At 35.1% G+C, this 27,228-nt stretch overlaps 1 protein-coding gene across 1 annotated transcript; it reads right to left on the bottom strand.

The window, feature by feature from the left end:
* Nucleotides 1-911: 911 nt before the first annotated feature.
* On the bottom strand, nucleotides 912-25,398 carry GTPBP10 (GTP binding protein 10). Its single transcript, XM_047097005.1, has 10 exons — nucleotides 25,339-25,398; nucleotides 22,547-22,740; nucleotides 16,066-16,157; nucleotides 15,150-15,294; nucleotides 10,189-10,262; nucleotides 8,795-8,847; nucleotides 6,295-6,402; nucleotides 5,648-5,725; nucleotides 3,038-3,161; nucleotides 912-1,240 (listed from the first exon to the last, which is right to left on the bottom strand). Exons 1-10 carry the CDS (start codon nucleotides 25,369-25,371, stop codon nucleotides 990-992), a joined length of 1,152 nt encoding a protein of 383 aa, XP_046952961.1. The 5' UTR covers nucleotides 25,372-25,398; the 3' UTR covers nucleotides 912-989.
* Nucleotides 25,399-27,228: the final 1,830 nt, after the last annotated feature.

Genomic DNA, 27,228 nt, shown 5'->3' with positions numbered 1-27,228 from the left:
AAAAATATCCAATTTGAATTTTTGAAACTACAACAGAAATTTAGAAATTTTAATCTCTTTAGAATATATTGATGATTGATAATACTGTTTAAAGTTTACACTTCTTATTACTTCTCTTTACTAAAATATGAGAATAGACAACAAAACAGATATGGGCACAACAAAATGAGATACACCAGTCTGATCCAAAGCAGGAAAAAATACTTACACTTAAGAAAGAAAAATGTCTAAAAGGTAAAATTACAAACATCTACCTGCTAGTTTCTGTTAAATATTATCAGTGATCTTCACTACAACTGAACATAAGTTGAAATTTAGGGTTCTGAGGTTTTCCAATTAAACGAACTATCACATATTTAGTAGAATCAGGTACAAGACAGACTCAAAAACAAAACCTAGTTGCTCATTCTAATAATATCCTAGGATAAAAAAATTTCTCTCTCTCTCTCTCTCTCTCTCTCTCTCTATATATATATATATATATATATATATATATATAAATAAATGACCTCACTAGAGACATCATAATACAGGAATATCAGGATTTTGTTTTAGGTGAATTGGCCATAAAATTACAAATTGTCATTTTTAGCTTTAAGTTATTTTTTACTATCAATGCACTTAACTACAAAACAAGAAAGTATGGTTCTTGAATGATGGCATATATATCAGAAGGTTAATAATAACTAACCTAAAAAAACAGGTCTTTGAAATGAACACAATTTCTATATCTTATTTATTTATTTTACTTATTTATTTTTTTGAGGGAGTGTGTGTCTGTGCATGCATGCGTGTGAGCAAGGGAGAAACAGAGAGAATGAGAGAGAGAATCCCAAGTAGGCTCCATGCTGTCAGTGCAGAACCTGACACGGAGCTCAATCTCACAAACCGCGAGATCACAATCTGAGCCTAAACCAAGAGTCAGACACTTAACCGAATGAGCCACACAGGGGCCCCTTGATATCATTTTTAATAGATTTAAATTACATCTATCTGGGACTAGTAACACCATTCTTTGGTGGTGGCTCATTATAAGATATTGTATTAGAAATCTGTAAATTAAGCAACTGTTTCTTATGATATGCACCATTTTCCTGGTTGGCATGTTCATCCAGAGATTTTCTTATATAGTTCTTTAATTCTTCAATTCCTTCTCCCGTATTTGCAGAGATGGGGATGATGTGTTGGAACTCCACAGTCCTCTCTGGAATCATGTTTTTCTTAAATAAATGCAAAAAATCTGAAACAGAGAAACTCAAAACTAAGCTGATTTTCATGGTCTTTGAAAAGAAGTTAAAATTATGTTAGAGGTTTGATTTATGAACCAAAAACTTGGCATTTTTAATTCTTTTTTTCCTTCCCTCATTAATAAGCTCTCAGAATCTTTTGTTTTTACAAATGACAATGATAAGATTCTTTGCACATGATAGGTGCTTAGCAAATATTTGTTGGATGAATATGTTTTAAACCAAATTAAGAATATATTAAAGATAAATCATATATGATTTACTTACAGAAGCAATAAATTTGGTTTTCTTGGAGAGTTCAATGAAGTCAGACAACATATGTCTGAAAGACATTATGTATAAAAATAACATCATTCACGAGTGGGACATTCTAGCTTGCCTCAGTATATAGGTGGCCTTTAGCTTCCCTAAAATACAGACTTATCACTAGTGGTAGGAGCCATACTAAAACTGAAAAGGGTGTGGGGACAGTTCAAGGGTAGATGATTTCAGATGAGTCTGGTTTATCACCCCAAAGGGACTGACATATTACTTTTTGTCCACTTCCCTGCCTCCAAGACAATGGGCGGGGGAATGGCACCCTGATGGGATGGGTTAACATGGGTTAACAGAAAGGCTAGAATGGGAGAGACTGGACAAGCTAACATGGAGCTTGGTTTCTGAGATTCATATGCCCCCAAAGAAATCTAAAGAAGCTAACTCAGGAATTATCACTGAGGGGACTATGTTTTGTTTTACGACAGTCCAAAATAGGCACAAACCCTTGAGTTACCCTCCCTTCTGATACCTCCTCTAAAAATTCCGTTTTCTGCAAGAACAATTAGCAAACAGATCTAATGACTTCATAAAGCAAGTGACATTAAGGAATGAAGATTATTGAGTAGTTCCAAGGGTATTTATATTCTAAGAGTAATTTATTAACTTAAGGTCATCTCCAATACATAAATGACACAGTGGAAAGATTTTTGAGAGGAGAGAAAGGATCTTCTGGTGCTTTCTGCTAGTCCTAGTACACTAGAGTTTATTTTCCCCAATTTTTGTGCCAAGGATAAAAACAGAAAAGTTAGTACCATTTACAAACATATTAGCCACCTTCCGTCCACCCTACTTTTCCTCATTTGTGAAGAGGTCCTCTACTAGCTTCAGAAAAGTGAAAGCATCATCACTGTAGGATACAAAGTGTTCTGCAAAGGTCAATATTCAAAACTGTAGAGAGTCTCTTTAAGTTCCTTTACACAAAGTGGTCCATTTAGGAACAAATTTTCAAACAAATAAATCCTTTTACAGTAACAGCTTCTATTATTCTATGTAACACATACACAGGTATTCAAGTTCTTTTTAGAAGATTAGTACCCTTCAGAGACCTATAGAGCTAGCATTGCAAAGATACATACCTCTTTAAAACTATCTGCTCTGGTTTTAAATTTGTGGTGTATTAGGGTAATGAAGTTCTAGAACTTGTTAAGTACGTTAAAGTAAAAGAATTTACAGGTAAGATGTTGACTTTTTCCTCTTCTGATCCAAATCCCATTAATTAAGGGCCCAGTTTAAGTTTTACTTCTTCATGAAGCCTGACCTCTTCTTTCGTCTCTTCTAATTTACTGTCCACATCACAAGTCTGAAGCTTGATTATATTACAGTGTTAAAGTTTCATATGGTATGCATTCTTTCTTCATACTTTTTTTAAGAGTAGAACTGGCAGTTTTCTTATCCATTGATTATACCATTTAGCAATCTCTGCACACAAGAGGTAATCATTAAATTGACATTAAATGAACAGATGTATTTACCTTTAGGATTCTGGAGTTGATTCATCAGTACATGGAACATATCTTGGGCACCTGGCAAGTCCATTTTATTAACTGCCAGGAGTGCAGGTTTTGTCTGAAGTTCCTCTTTGTACAACTCCAACTCCTTTAAATAAAAAAAGAAAAACCAAACAATTGTATTAAAATATCTGTATAGATCACCTATTTGGTAATATCTTTACTATGCAGGCCTGGGTAATCAATCTACAGCCCACTCACATTCCTGAAATGCAATAAACCCCAACAACCACAAAACTAAATGACAAAATTCATAAAATGCTTACTGGTTAGGTCATGTGTTAATATATTTTAATTCAAATAATTCAATACATTTAAATTCAAATTGAATTTAATTCCAATATTTTAATTCAAAATCACAGTTGTGATTTTGTGCCAAGGTCCAAATACAGATATCTAGACATCTATTAAGCACACTGATAAAATTCAGAAGCAAATAATGACAACTTAATGTTATACTTGTATTATTCTTGGAAAAAGTAAGTGTACTTAGGAGTAAATCTTCATAACCATGGAGTAGGCAAAGGTTTCTTAGCTATGACACCAATACACAAGCAAAAGAAAAAACAGACAAACGGAACTTCATTAAAATGTAAAATTCTGTGCTTCAAAAAAATATAAAGAAAAAGAAGACAACTGATGAAGTAATGGGTTGGGGTGCCTGGGTGGCTTAGTCGGTTAAGTGTCTGACTCTTGGTTTTGGCTCAGGTCACGATTTCAGTTTTTGAACTCAAGCCCGCATCAGGCTCTGTGCTGACAGTGCAGAGCCTGCTGGGGATTCTCTCTGTCTCCTTCTTTCCCTGCCCCTCCCCTGCCTGTGCTTGCTCTCGCATGCTGTCTCTCTCAAAATAAATAAATAAAAACTTAAAAAAAAAAAAAAAAAGAAAGTCGAGAAAACTGACAGAATGGGAGAAAATATTTGTGAATCATATATCTGGTAGGGATTTATTTCCAAAATATAAAGAACTGTTACAACTCAGCATAAAAAGACAAGTAACCCAATTAAAAATTGGGCAAAGTATTCTGAATAGACATTACTCCAAAGACATACAAATGGCTAATAAGCACATGAAAAGATGTTCAACATCATTAATCATTAGAGAAATGCAGATCAAAACCATAATGAAATACCACTTCACACCCACTAAGATAACTAAAATAAAAAAGACAGACAATAACAAATGTTGGCATTCACGTGGAAAAAATGGAATGCCTCACATAACATTGCTAGTGCGACTATAAAATAGTACGATGATACAGCCACTCTGTTAAAGTCTGGCAGTTCCTCAAAGTGTTAAACATTGATTTCCCATATTATCTAGCGACTCTAGTCCTAGGTATATACCCAAGAGAAATGAAAACATGTCCGTACAATAACCTGTATTCAAATGCTCACAGAAGCATTATTCATAATAGACAAAAATTAACAAGGATATAAGATATAAAAAGTCCTGGAGGTAAGAGACATCATGCTGTGTTAAAGAGAAATCATACGGCTGATAATAGAAAGTAAGGCAGGAAGGGCACAGATGAACTGCTAGGTAGGAGCCAACTCTTGCCAGACCTCAAAAACCATGTTCAGGGTAAGATGTTAACCTAACAGCAGTGGGGGACCATTGAAGCATTTTAAACAAGAAAAAAACATCAGCTTGATTCTTTCACAAAGATCACTCCAGTTGCCAAATAAAAAATGGACTAGAGAATGGTATAATAATAGCCATTATATGGTGACAGATGGAGGCTACACTTGTGGTGAGCACAGCATATTATATAGAGTTGTTGAATCACTATGTTGTACATCTGAAAATAATATAACTTTGTGTGTCAACTAAATTTCAATTAAAAAAAAATGGACTAGAGTGAGGTGAGACTGGAAACAAGGAGATTACATTCTAGTGAAGGGGGGTTGATTGTAACAGTGTGGATGAAGATAAGTAGATGAATTTCAGAGAGATTTAAGATATAGAACTGACAGGGCTTAATGCAGGTGGTGAGAAAGATAGAATCAAGACCAACACGCAGGTTTCTGGTTTATATACCCAGTAAAGTTCTTGGGGAAGATGAAGAGTTAAAAAAAAAAAAAAGTTAGTTTTATACTAACTAAAATAACTAAGTTATTTTATAAGTCTGATAACTTAATGGGACATCCAATCAAAGATATCTATTAGACAGCTGATCGAAAGCACAACCAAAAGATCTAAGCATCAGAAACAGATTTGGCAGTCATCAGTATATTAACTGTAACCAAATGCTACTTAAACAATGAACAGGAAAGAGCACAAAAAATAGATGAAGAAACAATCTAAAAAGTAGGAATAAAAGTTCAAGCAAAATAAAGTCTGAGAAATATGTAACAAGGATTTGGAACCAAACAAGATTTTATTGGTTGTAACAGTTTGAAGAGTGGGTTAACACAGAAGAACTGGAGAAAGTAGGTTTAGATAATTCTTTGACATCAAAGCTTCAAGAAGTAGAGGTGGAACATATATTTATTCTAATTATCTGTTATTTAATACAGTCCTATACGCCTACATATTAGACCAAATGCAGAACACAGTAAAACAGAAAACCTACTTTTATAAGAAGTATTATGGTTTCAAAGGCAGTTCTGTATTGAGTTTGGGAAGAAAGCTGAAATCCAGAAATATCGACCTAAAAAAAGATGGAAAGAGACAGTCTCTAACATAAAAACAACATAAAAAGTTATAAATTTCTGTTTTGAAATGTTTTACTCTCTCAAGTTAAAAACAATTTCTCAACCTATACACTATTGGTAATTTAGTAATTCAAAATAAGTAAGAGAAACTGTGGTGTTAGGATAGCTATAATTATTCTGATAAAATTACAATCATTAATGAAATGAGAAAGCAGTATAGATAAGGCAATTTGTATGTACTTATACAGATAATCTAATGTATGGCTTTAGCACCACAAATGAAGTAGGAAAGAGATACTATACAACATAGCAGAATGTTGACAATCTTAAGGAATTAAACCTTGAAAAGTAGAGCCAAATTTACATCTGATACAGTAATGCCATTTCCACCCCTACAATATAATTGAATTATTTACTGTATTTGACCCCCATTTAAACACTTAGTGGAATAATATATGATACTACCTTATCTTTAAAACTTATTGCCATAAACAATTTCTAGGAAAACTAAACTCATTGATTTTCACATTCATTTGTATATTACAGTGGTATGCATATGACTTACAACAAAAAGTAGTTGTCTAGTTCTTTCTATATGCTTGAGGAATTTGTGGCCCATTCCTTTGTTCATATGCGCTCCTTCTATTAAACCAGGAAGATCAGCTACTGATATCTAATACAAAGTTAAATGGTTTGATGAAAAAGAAAACAGTTATATCCACAGATTTTCATATTTCAAATATAAATAGTTTCTAATTTGTGATTACCACTGACTCTTTATAAAGCCAAGATACCTTTATAACAAAATAAATGTTCTAAGAATCAAAATACTTTGTTATCAAAAATTAGAGTCCCAGTTTTACTTATTAATCTAATAATCTAAGAATTCTAGGGATTAGTTTAACATTAATAACATAAATCCTTTTTAGAATTACATTAATTATATTGTTCAATATGAACCTGTCATAGAATTTCAACTTTGTAAATTCTTAAAAGTACAGAAGGATATTAATTCAGCATTTACTTAGTATAGCTCTGTCATTTCAAGTTTTAAATTCTATATGTAATTGATTATTTGGCACTATTGTTCCTTTTTTGTTCATGTTCTACCAGGAGGACTACTGAAGATTCTTGATAAGTAAAGGACATAATGTTCCTATAACTCCTTTTTGAAATGTTAACCATTAATTTACATTTGTGGTTTTCAAAACTCACTGCACATTATAAACACCCAGGGATCTTTGACAAAGTAGAGATGCCCAAGCCCTACCACTAAGGAATTTGGTTTCAAATCTCTGGAGCTCAGGCTTCATTTATCATTGTTCTGCTGAAGCCATCCAGTTAATTCTGATGTGCAGTAATTGATGAGAAGCACTGCTCTACACAAACTGCCCATGTGGATAGGATTTCAGAATTTTAAAGGCAATTGTGGCTAAGTGACAAAGTAGTTACCTATACAAAATACAACAGAGGTCTCATGTCCTAAATTTTTTTTCATGTCCTAAAATTTTGTTTGGAGGTTTTCCACTGAGAATTTTGTTATTGAGAATTAAGTTTCCCTTAAAATTTACAATGTACTCTTTTCCTCTAAATATTGCTCTCCATATTCATATTATCCTGTATTTGTAACTTTATTATTTAATATTCTGTATAATTGTTGGAAGCATTTCATTTTTTACTGTTATATCACTATTAAAAATGAATATAAATCTTAATGTCTTTTTTTTTTTCAACTTTTTTATTTATTTTTGGGACAGAGAGAGACAGAGCATGAACAGGGGAGGGGCAGAGAGGGGGAGACACAGAATCGGAAACAGGCTCCAGGCTCTGAGCCATCAGCCCAGAGCCTGACGCGGGGCTCGAACTCACGGACCGCGAGATCGTGACCTGGCTGAAGTCGAACGCTTAACTGACTGCGCCACCCAGGAGCCCCAATCTTAATATCTTTTAATTAGGTCAGTGGATTATATAAAACTACACTGATACATCATCACCTTAAGTCCATACTTTACATTAGAGTTCACTTTTGGTGTTGTATACTGTATGGGCTTTGACAAACACATAACATGCATCCACCAGCACAGTATCATATACAATAGTCTCACTGCCCTATAAATCGTCTGTGCTCTTCTATTCATTCTTTCTGTCCCCTTAATTCTTGGTAACCAGTGATTTTTTTGTTATGTCCATAGTTTTGCCTTTTACCAGAATGTCACATAGTTAGAATCATACTGTATGCAGTCTTTTCAGATTGGCTTCTTTCAGTTAGTAATATGCATTTAAGGTTCTTCCATGTCTTTTCATGGCTTGATAGCTCAATTCTTTTTAATGTTAAATAATATTCCATTATTACCACAATTTATTTATCCATTCACCTGCTGAAGCATATCATGACTACTTCCAAGTTTTGGCACTTATGAATATGACTGGTACAAACATCCATGTGCAGGTTTTTGTGTGTATGTTAAGTTTTCAATTCATTTGGGTAAATACTAAGGAGCACAATTATTGATCATACATTATATATTTTAAAAGTTTTGTTACTTCCATTTTTTATTTATTTTTACTCTAATTATTCAAACTATCTATAGTTCTTCCTTATCAAGGAAAAATAACTTAATAGCTAGACCAGAATCCTCTTCAATTAAAACCTTTTTTTTTTTTTTTTTTTTTTTTTAGAAAGAGAAAGTTGGAATAAAATCAATTCCATGAACTTTAGAAAATGCTTTTAGGAAACAAAAATCAATAATCAAATATGGCAGTAAAATATGGAATTGCAATGAGAACAAACAGAGATCAAAGAGATAAAGAAGATAGGATGCTGTAATGATAAACTGGACCTAAAATTTGGAAGGAGAAGGAAGTTATATTCTTATACAATATTTTACTATTGTATAATAGTCAGTCAATAGAATTGAATTGTTAATGGTTCCATTTACCAAAAACAAAATCCTGGTAATTTTTCTCCCCCTAACACCACAGAAACAATAAAATATTACAAAGTCCAAGTGACAAAAGCAAGTACTTTCCCTTCTAACCAACTGTGTTACTTTAAAAATACTCACCTGTCTGAAATCATTATACACAATCTTTCCAAGTTCAGGCTGTAATGTTGTAACTGAAAGAAAAAACAATAAATTAAGGCTAGAATAAAGGCTGGTACTCTCAAAATTGTCTTAGCCTCATGTATAAAATAAATAATATTTCTTTTTTGTGAACAATTTAATTCAGATTATGTTCTCATTTGTTGGAATGGAAAATATAATTATAATCTGCATAGCCATAGATCTAATATAATTAGAGGGCTTCAAAGTTCTTTTATTGTACTTTAAGGATTGTGGTAAAGGTGTTGGTGGGTAGAGGAGAATTTAGGTTTCTATCACTGGGTCTATGGATGAAACTTCTCTAGTCCTTTTCTCATTCAGTTATCCTCAAGCCTCATCAGTTTAGAAACTAGCCTCCTTCCTACAACTCTGAGCTTTTCTTCCTCTTTCCTTCTCAAGAGTCCCTGTATCATAACAATAAATATTGGTTATGTAATTTATAGCAATTAGTCCAAAATTAATTCTACTCCCTCAGAGTCTAATTTTAGAATGGCTTTTATTTTCCAGGTTAATATATGTTTTGTATCTTTTTGTTTAATGATGGCAAAGATTCTATCACATTCATTCATTAGTCTAAACCTTCATTATATTTCATCTAACTACTGCAATAGCATATTTTTCCCAGACCAATTTTCTGACCCATGCCATTCCATTCTCTATATATTATATTCAGAGAGATGTTTTTGAAAAGCAAATCTAATCATTTTATCCTTCTTTCCCTTACTACATGCTCTCTAGACACACAAATCTCCCTGCTACTACAGAGCTTTTCTGTACATGCTATTTCCTCTAGCTGAAACACCTTTCACATCCACTGTGTGTCACTGATTCACTCATGTATTCTTTACACCTCAGCCCTAGCATCACACTTTCCCAAAGGAGTTTTAAGCAGCCACCTACACTCTTTCATAGAATATTATATTCCCTCATAGTCATGTGTGATATATGTGCCTTCCCCTACTAGTCTGTAAGCTCAGTAAGAGTCAGAACGGTATCTGTTTCTGCTTACCAATCTTTGTAACTCTAGTACCTACTGTAGTTCACAGAAATAAATACTTGCTAAATGAAAGTATAGTGCTTAATAAAGGGTAGATGCTCATAAAATCGTAATTAAATTAAATAAATGATTATGCAACAGAGAAATAAATGCAACAAAGCAAGTGCCTAACAAGTGCTAGGAACTTTGCTGAGGGCTACAGAGGTTTCAAGGATTAATGGGAAATGCATGTATTCTATCGGCCAAGAGTTTTCAAACTAAAGCGACGTCAGAGTTGTCATTTTATTCATACTCAAAGGAAGTGCGGTCTTTAAAAGTGTACCTACACACATTAAAATATACAACAAATTATACTTACATGCATAATCTGCGATTGCAGGTTTTGCATGAGAAACCTGACTTAGCAAAGAGGATTTTCCTGCATTTGGGAATCTGAAATGGAAAAATAAAATAATGTATTAAAACAAGTATTATTAATACTTGCTTATCTCTGAATTTTTAACACCTCAGGAAGTAGATTTCTTGGATATTTTCTGAGAATAAAAGTAGAATATAAATTAAAAATAATCTTGAAAAGCTTGAGCAACAAAATATACATATGAAAAAATTAAAAACAAATTCATGCTGTACACTAGAGATGTTTTAGTATCTCTGAGAGTAAATAATTCAATTATCTTTAAAAAACCTGCAAATCATAGGAAAACAAAAAGAAACTAATAAAAATATCTATAATCCACTAATTGTAGCCAAATAATGACAAAATATTGATTATACTGCTTTATAGATTTTCTTTTAAACATTTTATATGAACATTTCCAAATACATACAAAAGTGGAGAGAAGTAATGCATCCCATTTAGCCATCACCTAGCTTCAACAAATAACACATTCCCAAAACTTTTTTAAAGCTGGTTTGTTTGAACAGGGACCCACACAAGGTCCGTGCATTACAACTGGTTGATGTATCTGTTAAATTTCTTATGGTAAAGGTCCTCCATCTTGTTTCCCCTCTGCAATTTTATTTTTAAGGAAACTGGGTCATTTGTCCTATAGCAGCATTTGTTTCCCATAGTCTGGATTTTTTTTGTTGTTGTTGGCACCCCCATGATGTCCTTTAGCATGCTCCTTGTGCCCCAGATTTTCTATAAATTGTTAGTTTGATATAAAGCCTTGATCAGGTTTAGTTTTGATTTTTTTTTCCTGAAAGACTACTTTCATAGTTAGTTGGCCTGCTTTTTAAACTGAATAATACATGATGAACACCTTTCAAGGCCCACTGTAATTTACTTAACTAATTTCCTATTGTTAAGCATTTAGGTTATCTCCAATTTTTTATTAGGAATAACACACAAAAAAATATGTATAGCTAGAAAGACATATATCAACAGTATAGTCACCTGCATGTGCTAGAATTAATAAACAACTATTTTTGGCAAATTTTCTTTCAGCATTTACTTATCTATTCATTATCTAGCTTTTTTCTTAAAACTTTAAATACTACAGTTATTTTCATTGAACTTTTACACACACTTTAACCTCCTTCTTGAGATACATTTCTTTTTTTTTTTTTTTTAATTTTTTTTTTTTTTTTGAGATACATTTCTTGATGAGAAAATGCTGAATTAAAATAGCTGTTTATTGTAGGGGCACCTGGGTGCTCAGTCAGTTAACTGTCCAACTCTTGATCTCGGCTCAGGTCATGATCTCATGGTTGGTGAGATCACACCTCGCATTGGGCTCTGTGTTAACAGTAAAGAGCCTGCTTGGGATTCTCTCTCTCCCTTGCTCTCTGCCCCTTCCCTGCTCATGTGCACTCTCTCTAAGTAAATGAATAAACTTTAAAAAATAAATAAATAAAATAAAATAAAAAATAGATGTCTGGTTTTTTTTTTTCAACGTTTATTTATTTTTGGGACAGAGAGAGACAGAGCATGAACAGGGGAGGGGCAGAGAGAGAGGGAGACACAGAATCGGAAACAGGCTCCAGGCTCTGAGCCATCAGTGGGGCTCAAACTCACGGACCGCGAGATCGTGACCTGGCTGAAGTCGGACGCTTAACCGACTGCGCCACCCAGGCGCCCCATAGATGTCTGTTTTAAAGGCTTTTATTTTATTGCTAAATTTACCTTAAGAAAGGCCCACCATATAAGGAAGAAAGTACTAGGAACAGGCATCACTTAAGAGAGGATTCCTCAGTTCCATTCAGGTATTTTCATTATATTTATCCAAAAAAATATTTATTAAGCATTAATTTATATCAAGCAATATACTAGGCATCAAAAATAAAGCAATCAAGGAGATAAATGTGATCCCTGCTTTTACGCTTTTCACTGAAATTGGAAAAAGTTCTTCTTTCAAAACCTGCCAAACTTGCACTTGGAATAATGGTGTAATACTTTGGAAATATTAATATGAAATCCTACATAAATTCTATAAAAAATTATTCTATAAGAATTCAATAAAAATTCTACCTCTTAGTAGAACTCTTTTAACTTTAAAAATAAATCTAATTAAAATATCTTATTAAATAGATCTTCCTACAATGAATTTAGAATAAAATGTGAGATTTTTTAATGACTCATTTTCCTGTGGAAATACAGTCATCTTTTATCTTATTATACTCACTCAGACTCTTATAACTTTTTTAAAAAGTTTATTTATTTATTTAAAATAATCTCTACACCCAACGTGGGGCTCAAATGCATGACCCTAAGATCAAGAGTTGCATGCTCTTCCAAATGAGCCAGCCAGGTGCCCCTCGTGTAACTTTTTGAAAAGCAAATTGAAAAAAAAAGGAAAGCAAATTGCAATCATTTTTATCCATGATTATCACTAACTGAACTTATTTCTTTCCATTATCTTCATATTTTCATAATAGTATTAAACATAGAAAAATGCCAGCAACTATTTCCAAAGAGATCAAAATAAGAGAAGAGAAAGAACGCTAATGATTGAAGAACTGATACTTGAGAGTTTTCCTGGGAAGTACTTAACAAAAACTTTAGAAGCTGAAATCTAACCTATGCAAAGATCAGATTTGACAACAGCCATACAAGTATGTTAGTTATATGACACCTTTCTTCTAAGGTTCAGTTCATTCCTGAAACCAGCAAATAACTTTTTAATAGGTGCCTAATTTAAAAGTACTAAATTAAAAGTACTAAATTTAAAAGTTCATAGCAATAACTTTTTAATAGGTGCCTAATTTAAAAGTACTAAAATATATATGTTAAGTATTGTATGTAAGAAACATGATGCTTTAAAAAAAAAAAAAAAAGATGAATGCCTGGGTGGCTTAGTCAGTTAAGCATCCGACTTTGGCTCAGGTCATGATCTCACAGTTTGTGACTTTGAGCCCCACATGGAGTTCTGTGCTGACAGCTCAGAACCTGGAATCTGCTTCAGATTCTGTGTCTCCCTCTCTCTCTCTGCCCCTCTCCTGCTCTCTCTCGCTCTCTCTCAAAACACTAAAAAAAAATTAAAAAAAAGAAACTTGATGCTTTATATTGACTAATATCATATCTCTGAAAAGCTTAATATTTCACTATATGTACTCCCAATAAGTTGACAATATAATGATGATAATGATAGCAACTACAAATTGTTCATTGAGCATTCATAAATCCAAGGCATATATTATGCCGTAAATGTGTTATCTTACTCACCAGCAATATTTTACCAACATCTAAATCCACTATTAAAAATGGGAAAGGCTTACAGATGTTCTACAATCTATCCGACACCATCCAGGTGGCCTCCAAAGAATATGAGATTCTAACCCAAACAGTCTCTCACTTGAGTCTCCCATCCTTATTCCAACTTTACTACTCAGCCTTGTGAGGCTATTCTTAGTCTGTAGAGGTGTCTCTATGGAACTTGAAACACATTTTTGTGTCAAATGAGACTGTAAATGGCTATATTCTCAGTCCACAAAACCCTACTAAACCCAAAACATTGTGAAATATATACAGTTAATATAGAACCTATGGGAGCGCCTGGGTGGCGCAGTCGGTTGAGCGTCCGACTTCAGCCAGGTCACGATCTCGCGGTCCGTGAGTTCGAGCCCCGCGTCGGGCTCCGAGTTGATGGCTCAGAGCCTGGAGCCTGTTTCCGATTCTGTGTCTCCCTCTCTCTCTGCCCCTCCCCCGTTCATGCTCTGTCTCTCTCTGTCCCAAAAATAAATAAACGTTGAAAAAAAAAATTAAAAAAAAAAAATATAGAACCTATGGCTCATAACTAAGGTTTATGGAAAAGATTAAATGTGAACACCAGAATCACATCTTTCCCTGTTATAATGTCAACAGGAATGGGGCCTTTATGAACTCTAAGCCATTGCTGTTAAGACCTAGTAGCTAGACAGGCATGGCAAGAGGTAAGGGATTCAGACTGAGGAGTCTGGTAAAGAAGCAGTGAAATCGCTGGAGTGGAAAATAAAAAGAGCTTAGAAAGAAGATATGTAAGGTGAGGAATGGAACTGGCAGTTTCAAGTAAAGCCAGCAATAAGGCAGTCTTCCCTACCGTTTTCCTAGGTATTCTATCTGACTACTGTGTAATGCTAAAGTGGGGCCAGGGAGAAAGGGACAGGAGAAATGTAATGTTAAAATTTTCCCTTCATTTTTCTCCTTTCTATCTTGCTATCCATCCCCCTCTGGTCAGGTGTCAGCACTGCAAACCCTACAGCTAAACAGCACTGCTTGATGAAAGAATGGAAGCTGGTGAAGGAGGACAACATTGTGGGGGCTGCAGTACTGAGAATGGACAGATCCTAAGTAGAACAAGAAGGACAGGGAAACAGTCATAGCAAGATCCAACTTGGTGCACAATAGGATCTAAGTCTGATGGTTGAGATGGTCTGGATTGGCCTTTAGCCACCTGATTAATAAAATATCAGTATCTCTATTAAGATTTGTAAGAGTATCTCAATCATTTTATTCTTTTCTTTTTACTTTCTCCTATACGTTTCTTAAAATGTGGTTTGGATTTGTAATTTTATTCCTTAATATCTGGTAACATTTTTTACCTTCTTATACTATTGCATTTGATTTTTTTCTTTGTTGATTCATCCTCTAAGATTCCCACTAGCCTACTTAATTGCTATGATCTTCCTTTCTTTTTAAAAATAAATATTAACTATGAAACTCTGTTTTTGCAATATGAAAGTGACTATATTTAGCAGCATTTCTCAAGTATACAAACAATGCACAAAGTCCATAAATTTATTCCATAAGTAACACTGGTCCCAAATTACCATTTATATTTAATTCCTACTCATGAACTCTCACTCTCAAATTATAAAAATAAAAATATAAATGATACTTACCCTACTAGGCCTATATCAGCTATAAGTTTTAGATCAAGGTGAATGACTCGTTTCTGGCCTTTCAATGGTAAGAAATTTGTAAGTAATTTACCACCAATACCTCCTTCAGCTACCAAAATTCTGTCCTTCTCTTTATTGAGTTCTCCTTAAAAACACAGAGAAAGATACTTAGAGAAAAGATTACTAAGTGGAGCTAATCAGTAATGACATTTTTTTGTTTATAAACAGATGCCAGAAAATTCCAGTTTATAAATCTACAGGACTAAACCAATGGGTTAAGATTCTATTAAAAGTTTGATCCCAGAAAACATTTTGTAAGCAGTTGATTAGAGACTAGTTATATATTTTAAAACTGAGTAAATACTCTTCTATATTTATAATAATTTTAAATTTAGCAGTTAATTTTGATAATGTTTATATTAAGTTTTAAAAATATTTTATAAATTAGCAGTTGAAATAGTTTTGTTTTGTTTTTTTTAAATGTTTATTTATTTTTGAGAGAGCGCAAACAGGGGAGGAGGAGGGGGGGCGGACAAAGGATCCGAAGCAGGCTTGGGGCTGACACCAGCAAACTCAATGTGGGGCTTGAACTCATGAACTGGAAGATCATGACCTTAGCCGAAGTTGGACACTCAACTGACAGACTCTTGATTTGGGCTCAGGTCATGATTACATAGTTGTGATACTGAGCCTCACTCAACGCTGAGTATGCAGCCTGAGTGGGATTCTCTCTCTCCCTAGCTCATGGGCTTTAAATAAATAAATAAATAAATAAATAAATAAATAAATAAGCAAGCAAGCAAGCAAGCAAGCTGAAAAAAAATTCTGAAATTCAAGAGAAGCTATGCCCCACAGCTCCCAAACAATTTTAGAAAATATGCATTTTTCTCAACCTTAGAATCTACAATACACTTACCTATAATTTTACCATTTTCATCAGTTACTGAAATACCCACAGGTACAGGAATTTCACAGTCTTTTCCTCTGGAGCCTTTCAGTGCATTAACACTACAAAAAAATAAAGCTAAATCAAAACAGAGAAAACCCACTATATCAAATGGTCTATGCCCAACCAAATATAATGGTTTACAAAGACTAGCAACAAAGTTTTCTTGTTAATGCAGATGTTAAGTGGCCAAATATCTGTGGAAGAGAAAACTGTCCCTAATTGTTTGCTTGCAGTTTAGACTATCACATAAATTTAACAAAAATAAAATAATAAAAACAAATAATACATAATGATTTAAGTTACCAAGCTAATCACCAAAAGTCATTTTAACCCATAATGAAGTAAAATACTGTATATCTGAAGAGATCATTGCTACAACACAAATAAGCTAGAAATAAAAGGAAAACCCACTGAATAAGAAAGATTTTAACTCTGATCTCAAATAAAGAGTACACTAATTATAGGAGGCTCATCTGACTAGTCTCATACTGTTCATGAAAAAATTAATTGGTATAAACTTTTAACTAGCAATTCTACTTCTGGAAATTTATCCTAAAAAAAAAAAATGAACAACCATATAAAATACTATATACACAAGGATATATATTACATTGTGACTATAACAGTAAAAATATCTATAATTACCTCAATAAGTGAATGACAAACGTTATGTTATTTCCAGTAGTATATTAGTATGCAGCTATTTTGAACAATTGTCCGGTGTGGAAAAAAAACGTTAAGTGAAAAGAAAAGGTCAGAAAATACTGTGCTCTCACTTTTGTACCCCCAAATTTTAAATACATCCATATAATTACAAGCTGTCACAAGTCAATTTGCATAAATGTACATAAAAGTCTTAGAAAAGTCAAGAAATGATTAATAGTGGTTACCTATGGGTGGAAGAATTATAGGTGACTGACTTCTTTTTTCACATCTTTTTACTTTATCTGATATTTTTACAATGAGCTTGAATTATATAGAGCCAAAATGAACAAAAATATACAAAGAGATTAGACTATACAGTTACATAATAACTATACTAAGGCTATTACATAATCATCTACTACTTTTTCAGCCATAATATGTCCCAGGCACTATTAACAGCTTTATTTTTTTAATGTTTATTTGGAGAGAGAGCGTGAGCAAAAGCACATACAAACGAGCACAAACTGAGGAAGGGCAGAGAGAGAGAGAGTCCCAGGAGATACTGTAATGGAATCACGAGTAACTTGTATCACCTGCAGGAAATTACTTTCCATCTGGCACCAATGTATAAATTCCACTTGCACCCCCCCCCCACTTTGCTTACACACACGTTAATGATGACTATCTGATTTGTTTTCTTCACGTTCACCACATGTGTAAGATCTTGTTTTCTCCACTTTCATGTGTGTAAGCTCTTGTTTTCCTCATGTTCACCAGGTGAGTAATATCTTGTGAGCTCAATAAAAACAGAGATAAAACTCCTGTTCCAGGCCCTTGTCTTCTCCTGGACATTAACTTCTCTCATATTCAATTCTGCATCCATTTGCTTACTGGACAAGAGAGAACTCCAGACTCACAGTCTGCAGCATAGAAATTTTAACATTTAAGAGAAAGAGGATCTCTTTTGCATCGTTGGTGGGAATGCAAGCTGGTGCAGCCACTCTGGAAAACAGTATGGAGGTTCCTCAAAAAATTAAAAATAGAACTACCCTATGACCCAACAATTGCACTACTAGGTATTTATCCAAGTAGTTGTCAATTTTCAATTGCAACTCAATAAGAAATAATACAGATACTCACACACAAATTCACAGTCGTGTGTGTGTGTGTGTGTGTGTGTGTGTGTATGACTTTAAAGTTTTGTGAAACTGTATTTAATAGGTGATACATGATACTGTTTCCTATTCTTTTTATTTGAAATCTAATGAATTGATTTGAAAATCCTAATGCAATGTTTTTCAAACATTCACAGAATGTGTGACATTCATACAGTCACAACCAGCATTTAAAACAAGATATGTGATCACTTCAACAATATGAATGTATAGAACAATGCCACAGAACTGTACATTCAAAAATGGTTAAGGGGCGCTTGAGTGGCTCAGTCAGTTAAGCGTCCAACTTTGGCTCAAGTCATGATCTCATGGTCCGTGAGTTCGAGCCCTGCATCGGGCTCTGTGCTGACAGCTCAGAGCCTGGAGCCTGCTTTGGATTCTGTGTCTCCCCCTTTCTCTGCTCCACCCTCACTCACACTCTGTCTCCTCTCTCTCTCAAAACATAAACATTGAAAAAAAATTTTTTAATGGTTAAAAGAAATTTCATGTTATAATGTATATTTTCCCACAAGAAAACAACAATGTACAATATGCCACAGAATAGAACAGAAAATAGACATAACATACATAGTCGGGTAAAGTCTAAAATGTTTCTCACTATGGATGGCAGTAAAACTCATTTGAAAGTAGCACAATAAAGAACGGAAAGACACAGTCTGAAAACACTGACTTAGAGCACTTAAAAGGAAGTCTAATAATCGAGATCTTCTTCCCAGGACTAACTTTTTCACCTCCCCAAAATTAAAGCACATGAACAATTTTTAAAGGAAAAGAAGGGAGTTAAGATTTATATTCAATAGGGAACAAATCTCTTCAGATGGAATTAAGTGAGTTTTGTCTGAAAAACAGAAAATGAGGAGGTGAAGGTAGGTGGGGGGGAAAATTGGCAACAAAATACTGATAAAACTTGGTTGTTTGGGGTAAGGACATAGACTGGTTGGAAAGTACTATATTCTTGAGGTAAAATGGGGGATAAATGAAGCAATGTGTAGATATTAGTGCATAAAAAAAATTCTCTGTTGTAAATATTAAACTCCAAAAAAATATTTCAAAAAGTTAAAATACCAATCTATTCTCAAATCAATCATTCATGATTTTAACTGATTTATACAAAGTTTTTGAACTGAAATTTACAAAGCGATACCTTAAACTCAGAGCATGATACACCATACCCCATTGTAGGAGTTCATCTTTGAGTCTACTACATGTAAGGCATTAGTTTATTCTTGATTCTCAAAAAGTGTGTTATCCCTGTTAGCACTGCAAAATGAAAACAAATGAGAGCTCAATTTCATCAATTCAAGAGTCTCATCTTTTGGTTCTATAACCAGAAACCAAATGTCAGATAAGGTAACTTGAAAATCACCTGTAGATTTCTGAGTTGACAAAAACAACACTGAACAACTAATTACAAAAACACTGAACACTGAGTAACATAGTGGGCCATAAAAATGCATCTCCTAGACCTGACTGCAGGGAACATAACTGACCTATGGTCCAGCTGCTGTGCTCTGAAATCTTAAAGAGATGATGCTTCTTGCAGTCTACTTCCAGCCAATGACTGGGTACAGCAGGGTTACTAAGGCAACCCCTTTGTAGCAAACTAAGATTCCTCTGATGGGCAACTTTTGATTAAGGAATCACCATCAGCTGTGCCTAAACTTTCTTAGAACTACAGAGCAGACTAAAACTTTGCCCTTCCTACTCTCCTTCATAAGGCATTAGACCTGCAAAGTGGTCAGACAGCTTTCCCAACTACCCCTCAGGTCCCTCCCGAATTTGCCTTTACAGGTGTTTAAGTGTTTTCCCCAAAAAATCTCTCATTCAGCTCATCCTACCTTGGTACCTACTTCTTGTAGGACCCAAATTTAGACACATGAAGACATAATTCACAGAGCTATAAAATAAATTCTGGCATTCAGTAAGTTTATTCAACTTCGTGACTTAATTTACCTGAACTCTACAAGATAAACAAGACTGTCATCTCCTCCTTAGCTTCTATGACACTAAATCTCTCCTGACTCTCTATTTTAGATCACATCTTCTGCTTCTTTCCCTTAAATGTTGGTGAATAATAGAATTTGATCCTCAATCCTTTACTCTTCTGTAATACACTTACCCTGGTCCATACTTATGATCAACAAATTTATCGCTAGACCTGACCATATTCCTGAATGACAGACCTATATTTTAAGTGCTTGCTTATATCTTTATAGACCCTTCAAACCCCCTTCCTCTACATCTCAGTTGCCACTTTCTACCATAATCCTTCTCAAAGAACGATACTACTATCTACCTACTACTCAAGTCAAAACCAGGAAGTTATCCTTGATTCATTTTTCTCCTTCAGTACTGCCATCAATCACGAAGTCTAACTTATTTCACTTTTTTAACCTAGCTCTAATCCATCCATCTGTCAATCCAATCCATCATTCAGCTAATGTTAACTGAATATCTACTATGTACCAATCACTGTACTATACATCTGGGGAGAAATGATGATCTAAACTCTTCTCTGCTCTCATGGACCTCAACAGTAGACTGGTAAGAGAGCAGACAGTAATCATTATGTGAAAAATGGAAAATTATAACTGTGACAAGTTTTATGAATTAGAACCTACACATGTGAGTAGGTATGGGAATTATGACTTAATCAGAGAAATCAGGAAAGACTTGAGCTTAAATCTAAAGGATTCATAGGAAGCAACCAGATGAAGGTGAGGAAAAAGTATTACAGGAGAGATAACACAAACAAAGGACCAGTGATAGAAGACAAATACCACTATAAAATACTAAAAGAAAGCCAACATGGCTGGAATGCAGAAAACATAGAATGTAGAAGGGAATGTAGAGGGCCTGTACCTAGAAAGATAGGTACAGGCCAGACCTTGAGAACTTCGTCACTTACAAAATATTGCGATATTCTGTAAATTGGCCTCAATCAACACGTCCAATCCATTCTTTAACCAATTATCCCTAGAGTGATCTTCCTAAACGCTAATGTATTGTCACTTGCCTATTTAAAATCCTTCAATGGCTTCCCGTCACTCTAAGATAATATTCAAACTGTAACACAGTATATCAGATCCTTCATAATCTGGACTACAATGTCTTTATTTTATTTTATTTTTTTTAATATATGAAATTTATTGTCAAATTGGTTTCCATACAACACCCAGTGCTCATCCCAAAAGGTGCCCTCTTCAATACCCATCACCCACCCTCCCCTCCCTCCCACCCCTCATCAACCCTGTTTGTTCTCAGTTTTTAACAGTCTCTTATGTTTTGGCTCTCTCCCACTCTAACCTCTTTTTTTTTTTTTTTTCCTTCCCTTCTCCCATGGGTTTCTGTTAAGTTTCTTAGGATCCACATAAGAGTGAAACCATATGGTATCTGTCTTTCTCTGTATGGCTTATTTCACTTAGCATCACACTCTCCAGTTCCATCCACGTTGCTACAAAAGGCCATATTTCATTCTTTCTCATTGCCACGTAGTATTCCATTGTGTTTATAAACCACAATTTCTTTATCCATTCATCAGTTGATGGACATTTAGGCTCTTTCCATAATTTGCCTATTGTTGAGAGTGCTGCTATAAACATTGGGGTACAAGTGCCCCTATGCATCAGTACTCCTGTATCCCTTGGATAAATTCCTAGCAGTGCTATTGCTGGGTCATGGGGTAGGTCTATTTTTAATTTTCTGAGGAACCTCCACACTGCTTTCCAGAGCGGCTGCACCAATTTGCATTCCCACCAACAGTGCAAGAGGGTTGCCGTTTCTCCACCTCCTCTCCAGCATCTATAGTCTCCTGATTTGTTCATTTTGGCCACTCTGTACAATGTCTTTATTTTAAAACAAGCTGCCCCACTTGTACCACAGTTATGCTAGAAATATTTATTATGTCACCAAACAGCTTGTTCCCTCCTAACCAGTGACTTTATAAATGTTGTACACTTGCCAACACACCTTTTCCTGCCTTGATTGTCTGGCAACATCCTATTCCCCTTTCAAGACTTGGTTCAAGCACCACTTCCAAAATCTAGGTAACTGAGTAAGATTTTTCTTCAATTTCTTTATAATAGAAGAAAAAGGTTTTTTCCCATATTTTGAGAGCAACATATATTCCATAAAAAAAATAACAAAAATTTGCAAAAAATAAAGGGAATATTTTGATGTCACAGAGAAAAGACCAAAACAAGCCAAAGGAAAATACACAAGAGACAGATCAGTGAAACAGGTTCTAAACCTTAAGATCCTGGCAGAACTACTGGTGACGGTGGGGTGGGTAGCACAGTTGAGATTTGAAGAAGTTTTCCCAAAGACTGTCAATGACAATTTAATTTTAGAAGAAAATAGTGGGGATTCAGATCATTTTCTGTTTCTACAGAGAAGTACAAAAGAATATAAACAGACATTGCGAGAAGAAAATAAAAATGTTTAAGAGTCTCAAAACATTGCATAGTCTCTACCTTTTATCCTCACTAGAGCTAATTATTGTAGATGTTTGCTCAGTTATGAATAGAGGATATAATTTATTTCAAATTACCAATTCAATTTTTATCTTCTAACTTTTTTTTCCCCTGGGAAAAATTTTCAAAAATCAAAGTCATTCAGGCAATACTTACCGACTATTTGCTCCTTCTCCAGCCACAAACCGTTTCTGAGGATATTTGTCTTTAAGTTGTTTTAAAGTCATTTTCTTATGGGCTACAACCCAGACGTCACCACCTTTTCCACCTTCTCCACCTAAACGAGGGTAACCCATTCCACCACTTCCTCCCCGGGTGAAGAGTCTTAGGTTATCAATGAAGTTTCCATACTTTAAAGACAGAGAGAGAGCATTAAGATACCAAACATGCTTACCAACTTAGAACTCCTTTCTAGTCCTTTGCTGCCACTAAAGCTCCTAAAAAAAATCAATACCGCTTTGTGAATTCCAAATCCATAATCTTTTCTTAGTTCATCTCTGGTCTGACCTCCCTTTCCCCTCTGATTAACTCCTCTAATACCTCTTTTTTTCAATGATCAATTATTGTTCCACTTTTTGTCTGAAGGTTTATGACATTGTCCCACTTTTCAATCTAGACTTTTTCCTCTGGGTGACCTCAGACCATACCAGCTAACTATCACCTGGGTGAGATATTCTCTATGCCTAGTTGTTGAACATTTCCACCAGGAGGTAAGCTTAATAGTCTAAAGCAACTAAGGGCAAAACCCACTACTTAATTTATATTTGAAACCCCTTAAATAATCCACCTTTTCCTAGATATTAGTTGAAAATATAATAATCACATCAGATACAACATGATAATATGAAAACACAAACTTTTCCTCAGGCAAATTCTGTTCCCCCAGTGTTCTTGCAAATAATGGAACCACAGTTTATCTAGTCATTGAGACTACGTAGGGGAATCTCTGACTATACCTGCTTCTTTCCCCAAAGCTCTATTTATTTTTCCTTTCTGGTACAACTTAGTATCTTGACCATCATATTAGCTCCTAAAATGCTCTTGCTGTGTTTAGTCATTCCTTCCTCAACCCATTCTTTGTCTTGCTGCCTGAACTATTTTTCTGAAAATGGGTCTGATCTCTATGTTTCTCCCAATTAAAAAACCATTCATGTTTTGTTTTTTTTTTTAGTTTTTGCTGTTTATGAAATTGTCTAAAATTCTCAGTAGTCAAAGCTCTTAACCTACCTTTCCAGTTTCATTTTTGTTCCTTCAACCTCACCTATCTCTCCTTCCTCACTCTGCTCTGTCCGTGACCTACTGTCACATCTCCGTGCCACTGTTCATTTTTTTCCTTCAAAGTCATTTGTTCTTTTCTATCATAAACCTACCTACATGTCCTATTTTCTGGTATCTTTGTTAATGCTGCTAACTAACACCACTAACTTTGCTGGGATTTCTCAGCAGTTAGATCTTATCTCTTATTACACCCTTTGAAAACTTACACTGCATTTAGTGTTTACTTGTTTCCCTCACTAAACTTCTTGTAGGTAAAGATCCTATGTATTAACCTCTCAATTATCAAAATTCCTTACAGAGTAATGTCTTAAATTCATGGCCCTTAGTCATTTAGCATAGTTTAAATATCAACAACATCTGGGAACGTTTTTTTAAACTACACAGTCCACTGACCATTCTGCTATACTCTGGAGGAGGGGATGAGGATAGGTCTCACCAGGATTATTTAGAAAAAATTCCCTTGGTGATTCTGATGCAGTTTAGATCTCAGATTGCAGTGGATAGGTACACAACAAAGATTCATATATTAGTCTTTGAGTATGCAAACATAGTCATGATATAGGATGTTGTAAGGAAACAAGGTAGAAGGAATATGGAAAAGAACTTGAGGAATAGACAAAGTATTTTTCTCTGAGGGTGACGAACTTATGCTTTGATTCTTCCAGGCTATGCCAGAAATGCATCATATATAAGTGAATAGATTCCCCTTGCAAACAACATGGGGAGGAAGTGACTGTTCATGGCAACCATGCCCTTCGTGACTTACCCACCCCCCAAAAAAATGTAGCCGTTTCTTTTTAGTTGAAGAATTAGTTACCTCACATGCCCAAGTACTACCTTTCACAAGTCTCTTTTCTTTTGACTACCTATTTTTTGAAAAATAGAGGGTTGGATAAAGTATAATTCAGAGATATTACTCATACCTCTACCTCCAATAAAAAGAAAGTTTCTGTTTTTAAAGTTCCGTTCAACAGGTGCCACATTTTTTACTCCTCCAGATTCATCAGACTCAGAAGTTTAGAAAGCAAACTTAGGAGTATCTGACTCTTTGTTGTTTAATAATGCCGGTTAAGTTTCAAAAAAACATTACTAGGAAAGCTCTTAAAGAGATTTTTTTTTATTTGGAGCAACTATATTTTTACAGAAATGATTCTACAACAGGCACTGCATACAAAGTGAGAGAAATTTCTTGCAAGAAGGAAGCCAATTACATTACTTTCGTTTTCTGATGAAAAGTCTTTAGAAAGCTCTTAAAAACCGTGAACTTGAGGAAAACGTTTATAAGAAAAGGCTATGTATATTACTACCTAAAAGAAAGAAGACACGCTATTTGAGCCAAAATAAAAAGTCAACCTTACACGGTACGTATACTATATTGCATATCTAAAACCTAATTTCCTTAGCTCCCCATTCCACGTGCACACAATTCCCCTGAAGAACCTCCACACCTGGGCCCCCAAACAACAGTTCTAACCATTCCAGGTAGATATATTCTTCCCACTTCTCAAAAGCCAAGTCTGACTCCGAAGGACTGAGAGGAGAAAACTACAGTAGAACAAGCAGGAAAAAGGCCCCCAGAAAGAAAAAGGGGAGGGAGGAAAGGGGAACCAAAGGTGGGGCTACAGGCACCAATCTGTCGAGCTTCAGGCTGAGAGGCACCAGTCACGGACCTTTCTGAACCACACGCTACCGCACCGCACCATGACTGCGACGTTCTAGGGCTGACTCCCTCGAAAGTGTACACACGGACTCACCGCGCGAAAGTTTTACGTCACCATTGCCGCCAACGCGATATTTCCTCCGCATGGGTCAGCGGAGACGGTGCATGCGCTGTATGATGGACTCCCACCAACTGGCACAGGCGCAGGCGCTGAGCGGCTTGCCTTAATGGTAGGTGGGAAAAAGTGACTTCTGTTTAGGCGTAAAGCAGCGAAAAACACTGAGAAAATGTCGAGGGGCACTGTGGCAAAGGACAATCGGGTGCACAGTGGATACCTCAGGAATGAATACTTTGCATGGGAAGGGACTGGAGACTGAAAGGCCGCGAAGGAATTTTTCCGCTAATTGAGGAAACCAAAGGTACCACAGAGTCTTCACTTGGTGAAGCGGAGTGGAAAAAACAAACACACACACACGAGAAGAACCACCAACAGACAATAAAACCAAACGCGTAAAAGACAGAAATTGAGCGGCGAAAGAAGAGGCCGAAAGGCTGTTCGTTCATTGACGAGTTGAGTAATCTAGTAAAAGCCCGGAGACAATGCATTTAAAACTTGGGACACATGTGTCAGGACCTGAGGTCTGTAACAATTTCATTGTGTGTAGTGGAGAAGGGAATTTGTCTTCAACCGTTTGTGAGACAGTAGCTTCTTGGAGGTGTGTAGACAGGGGGCTTTCTCCACCTCACGTCTGAAGCGTGCGGTTGGGAGAATTAGCATACTTTTTCTCTGCCGGGACAGGACCTGCAGAGAGTGGCCAGATCTCAGCCGCTTCACTCACCTCCTCTCCCCATGGCCTTCTGTAATTAAAAAAAAAAAAAAATCTACAGCCAAGTTAGGCGACCCTGAACCACGCTGCTAGTCGTACAGTAATCTTTCTTAACCACTCCGGCTCTTTATTTCTGAAATCCTTTTCATACTTCTACCCCTCATTTATGAAAGTGATTGTTTGGAAATACAAAATGTGAAGAAAAAAAAAAGCCCTCTCTGTTGCTCTTTTGCTATTGAACCTCACTCTGCCCCACTAGTCAATAAAGTTGGGATTGTTGTTTCACCTGTGATTAATTAATCAGAACATTAGGTTGTTAGTATGTAGAAACTTAGTTTAATCTTGATAATTTTTGCTGCCATTTGGATTACTGTCTTCACTGGGTCTTTCTGTTCTGTCAGACCAGTGTGAAGCCCAATCTATTTATTTTCTAAATTTTTTTTTCTTGTTAGTGGACACAAGCCAAAATGATTTTCTTTCCCATAATATATACACAGGAAAATGATAACAGCAAATTAAAAACAAATGAGAAAATGATATTAAAACATCCTAAAATACAGAGGAACATTATGTACTATAAGCAAAGGAGAAAGCGTATTTTGTTTGAACAAAACATGGTCAGAGCCTGAGAAATCTATTACAGCTCTAGTTATCAGATAGTAAAAGAAACATGAAACTAGAAACTGTCCCCTTAAAAATGTGCAGATAAAATGAACATGAGGTGAAATGACCCAAGGCATTATCCAGACCTGATGCAGAAGTCATTATTGGACAAAAAAATTACTACCTCTGCCATTGAGAAGACAAAACACCTTACCCATTGCTGCTAAGAAGATAAAAGTATAGGAAAAACATTAAACTTAGTGGCATTAGAGAATTTGGCATAATAGGCATGATAGTCCCAAATGAGCCATTGGCATAACTCACAATTTGATTTCAAAAAAATCTTTAATATAAGCTAGAGTTATTCTAACAAAAAATTTTAATAAGCATTTCATTTTGAAATAAATTTAAATTTGCAAAAAGTTATAAAATAGCCCAAAGACCTTTCATATACCATTTACTCAGCTTGC

This window comes from Lynx rufus, unplaced genomic scaffold (genome assembly GCF_022079265.1).
Source record: "Lynx rufus isolate CCGP_SWC_20201006 ecotype Redwood Valley unplaced genomic scaffold, mLynRuf1.p SCAF_4, whole genome shotgun sequence".
NCBI lineage: Eukaryota > Metazoa > Chordata > Mammalia > Carnivora > Felidae > Lynx > Lynx rufus.
Note: the sequence above shows the minus strand (reverse complement) of the source record. Positions and strands in the feature narration are given on the sequence as shown.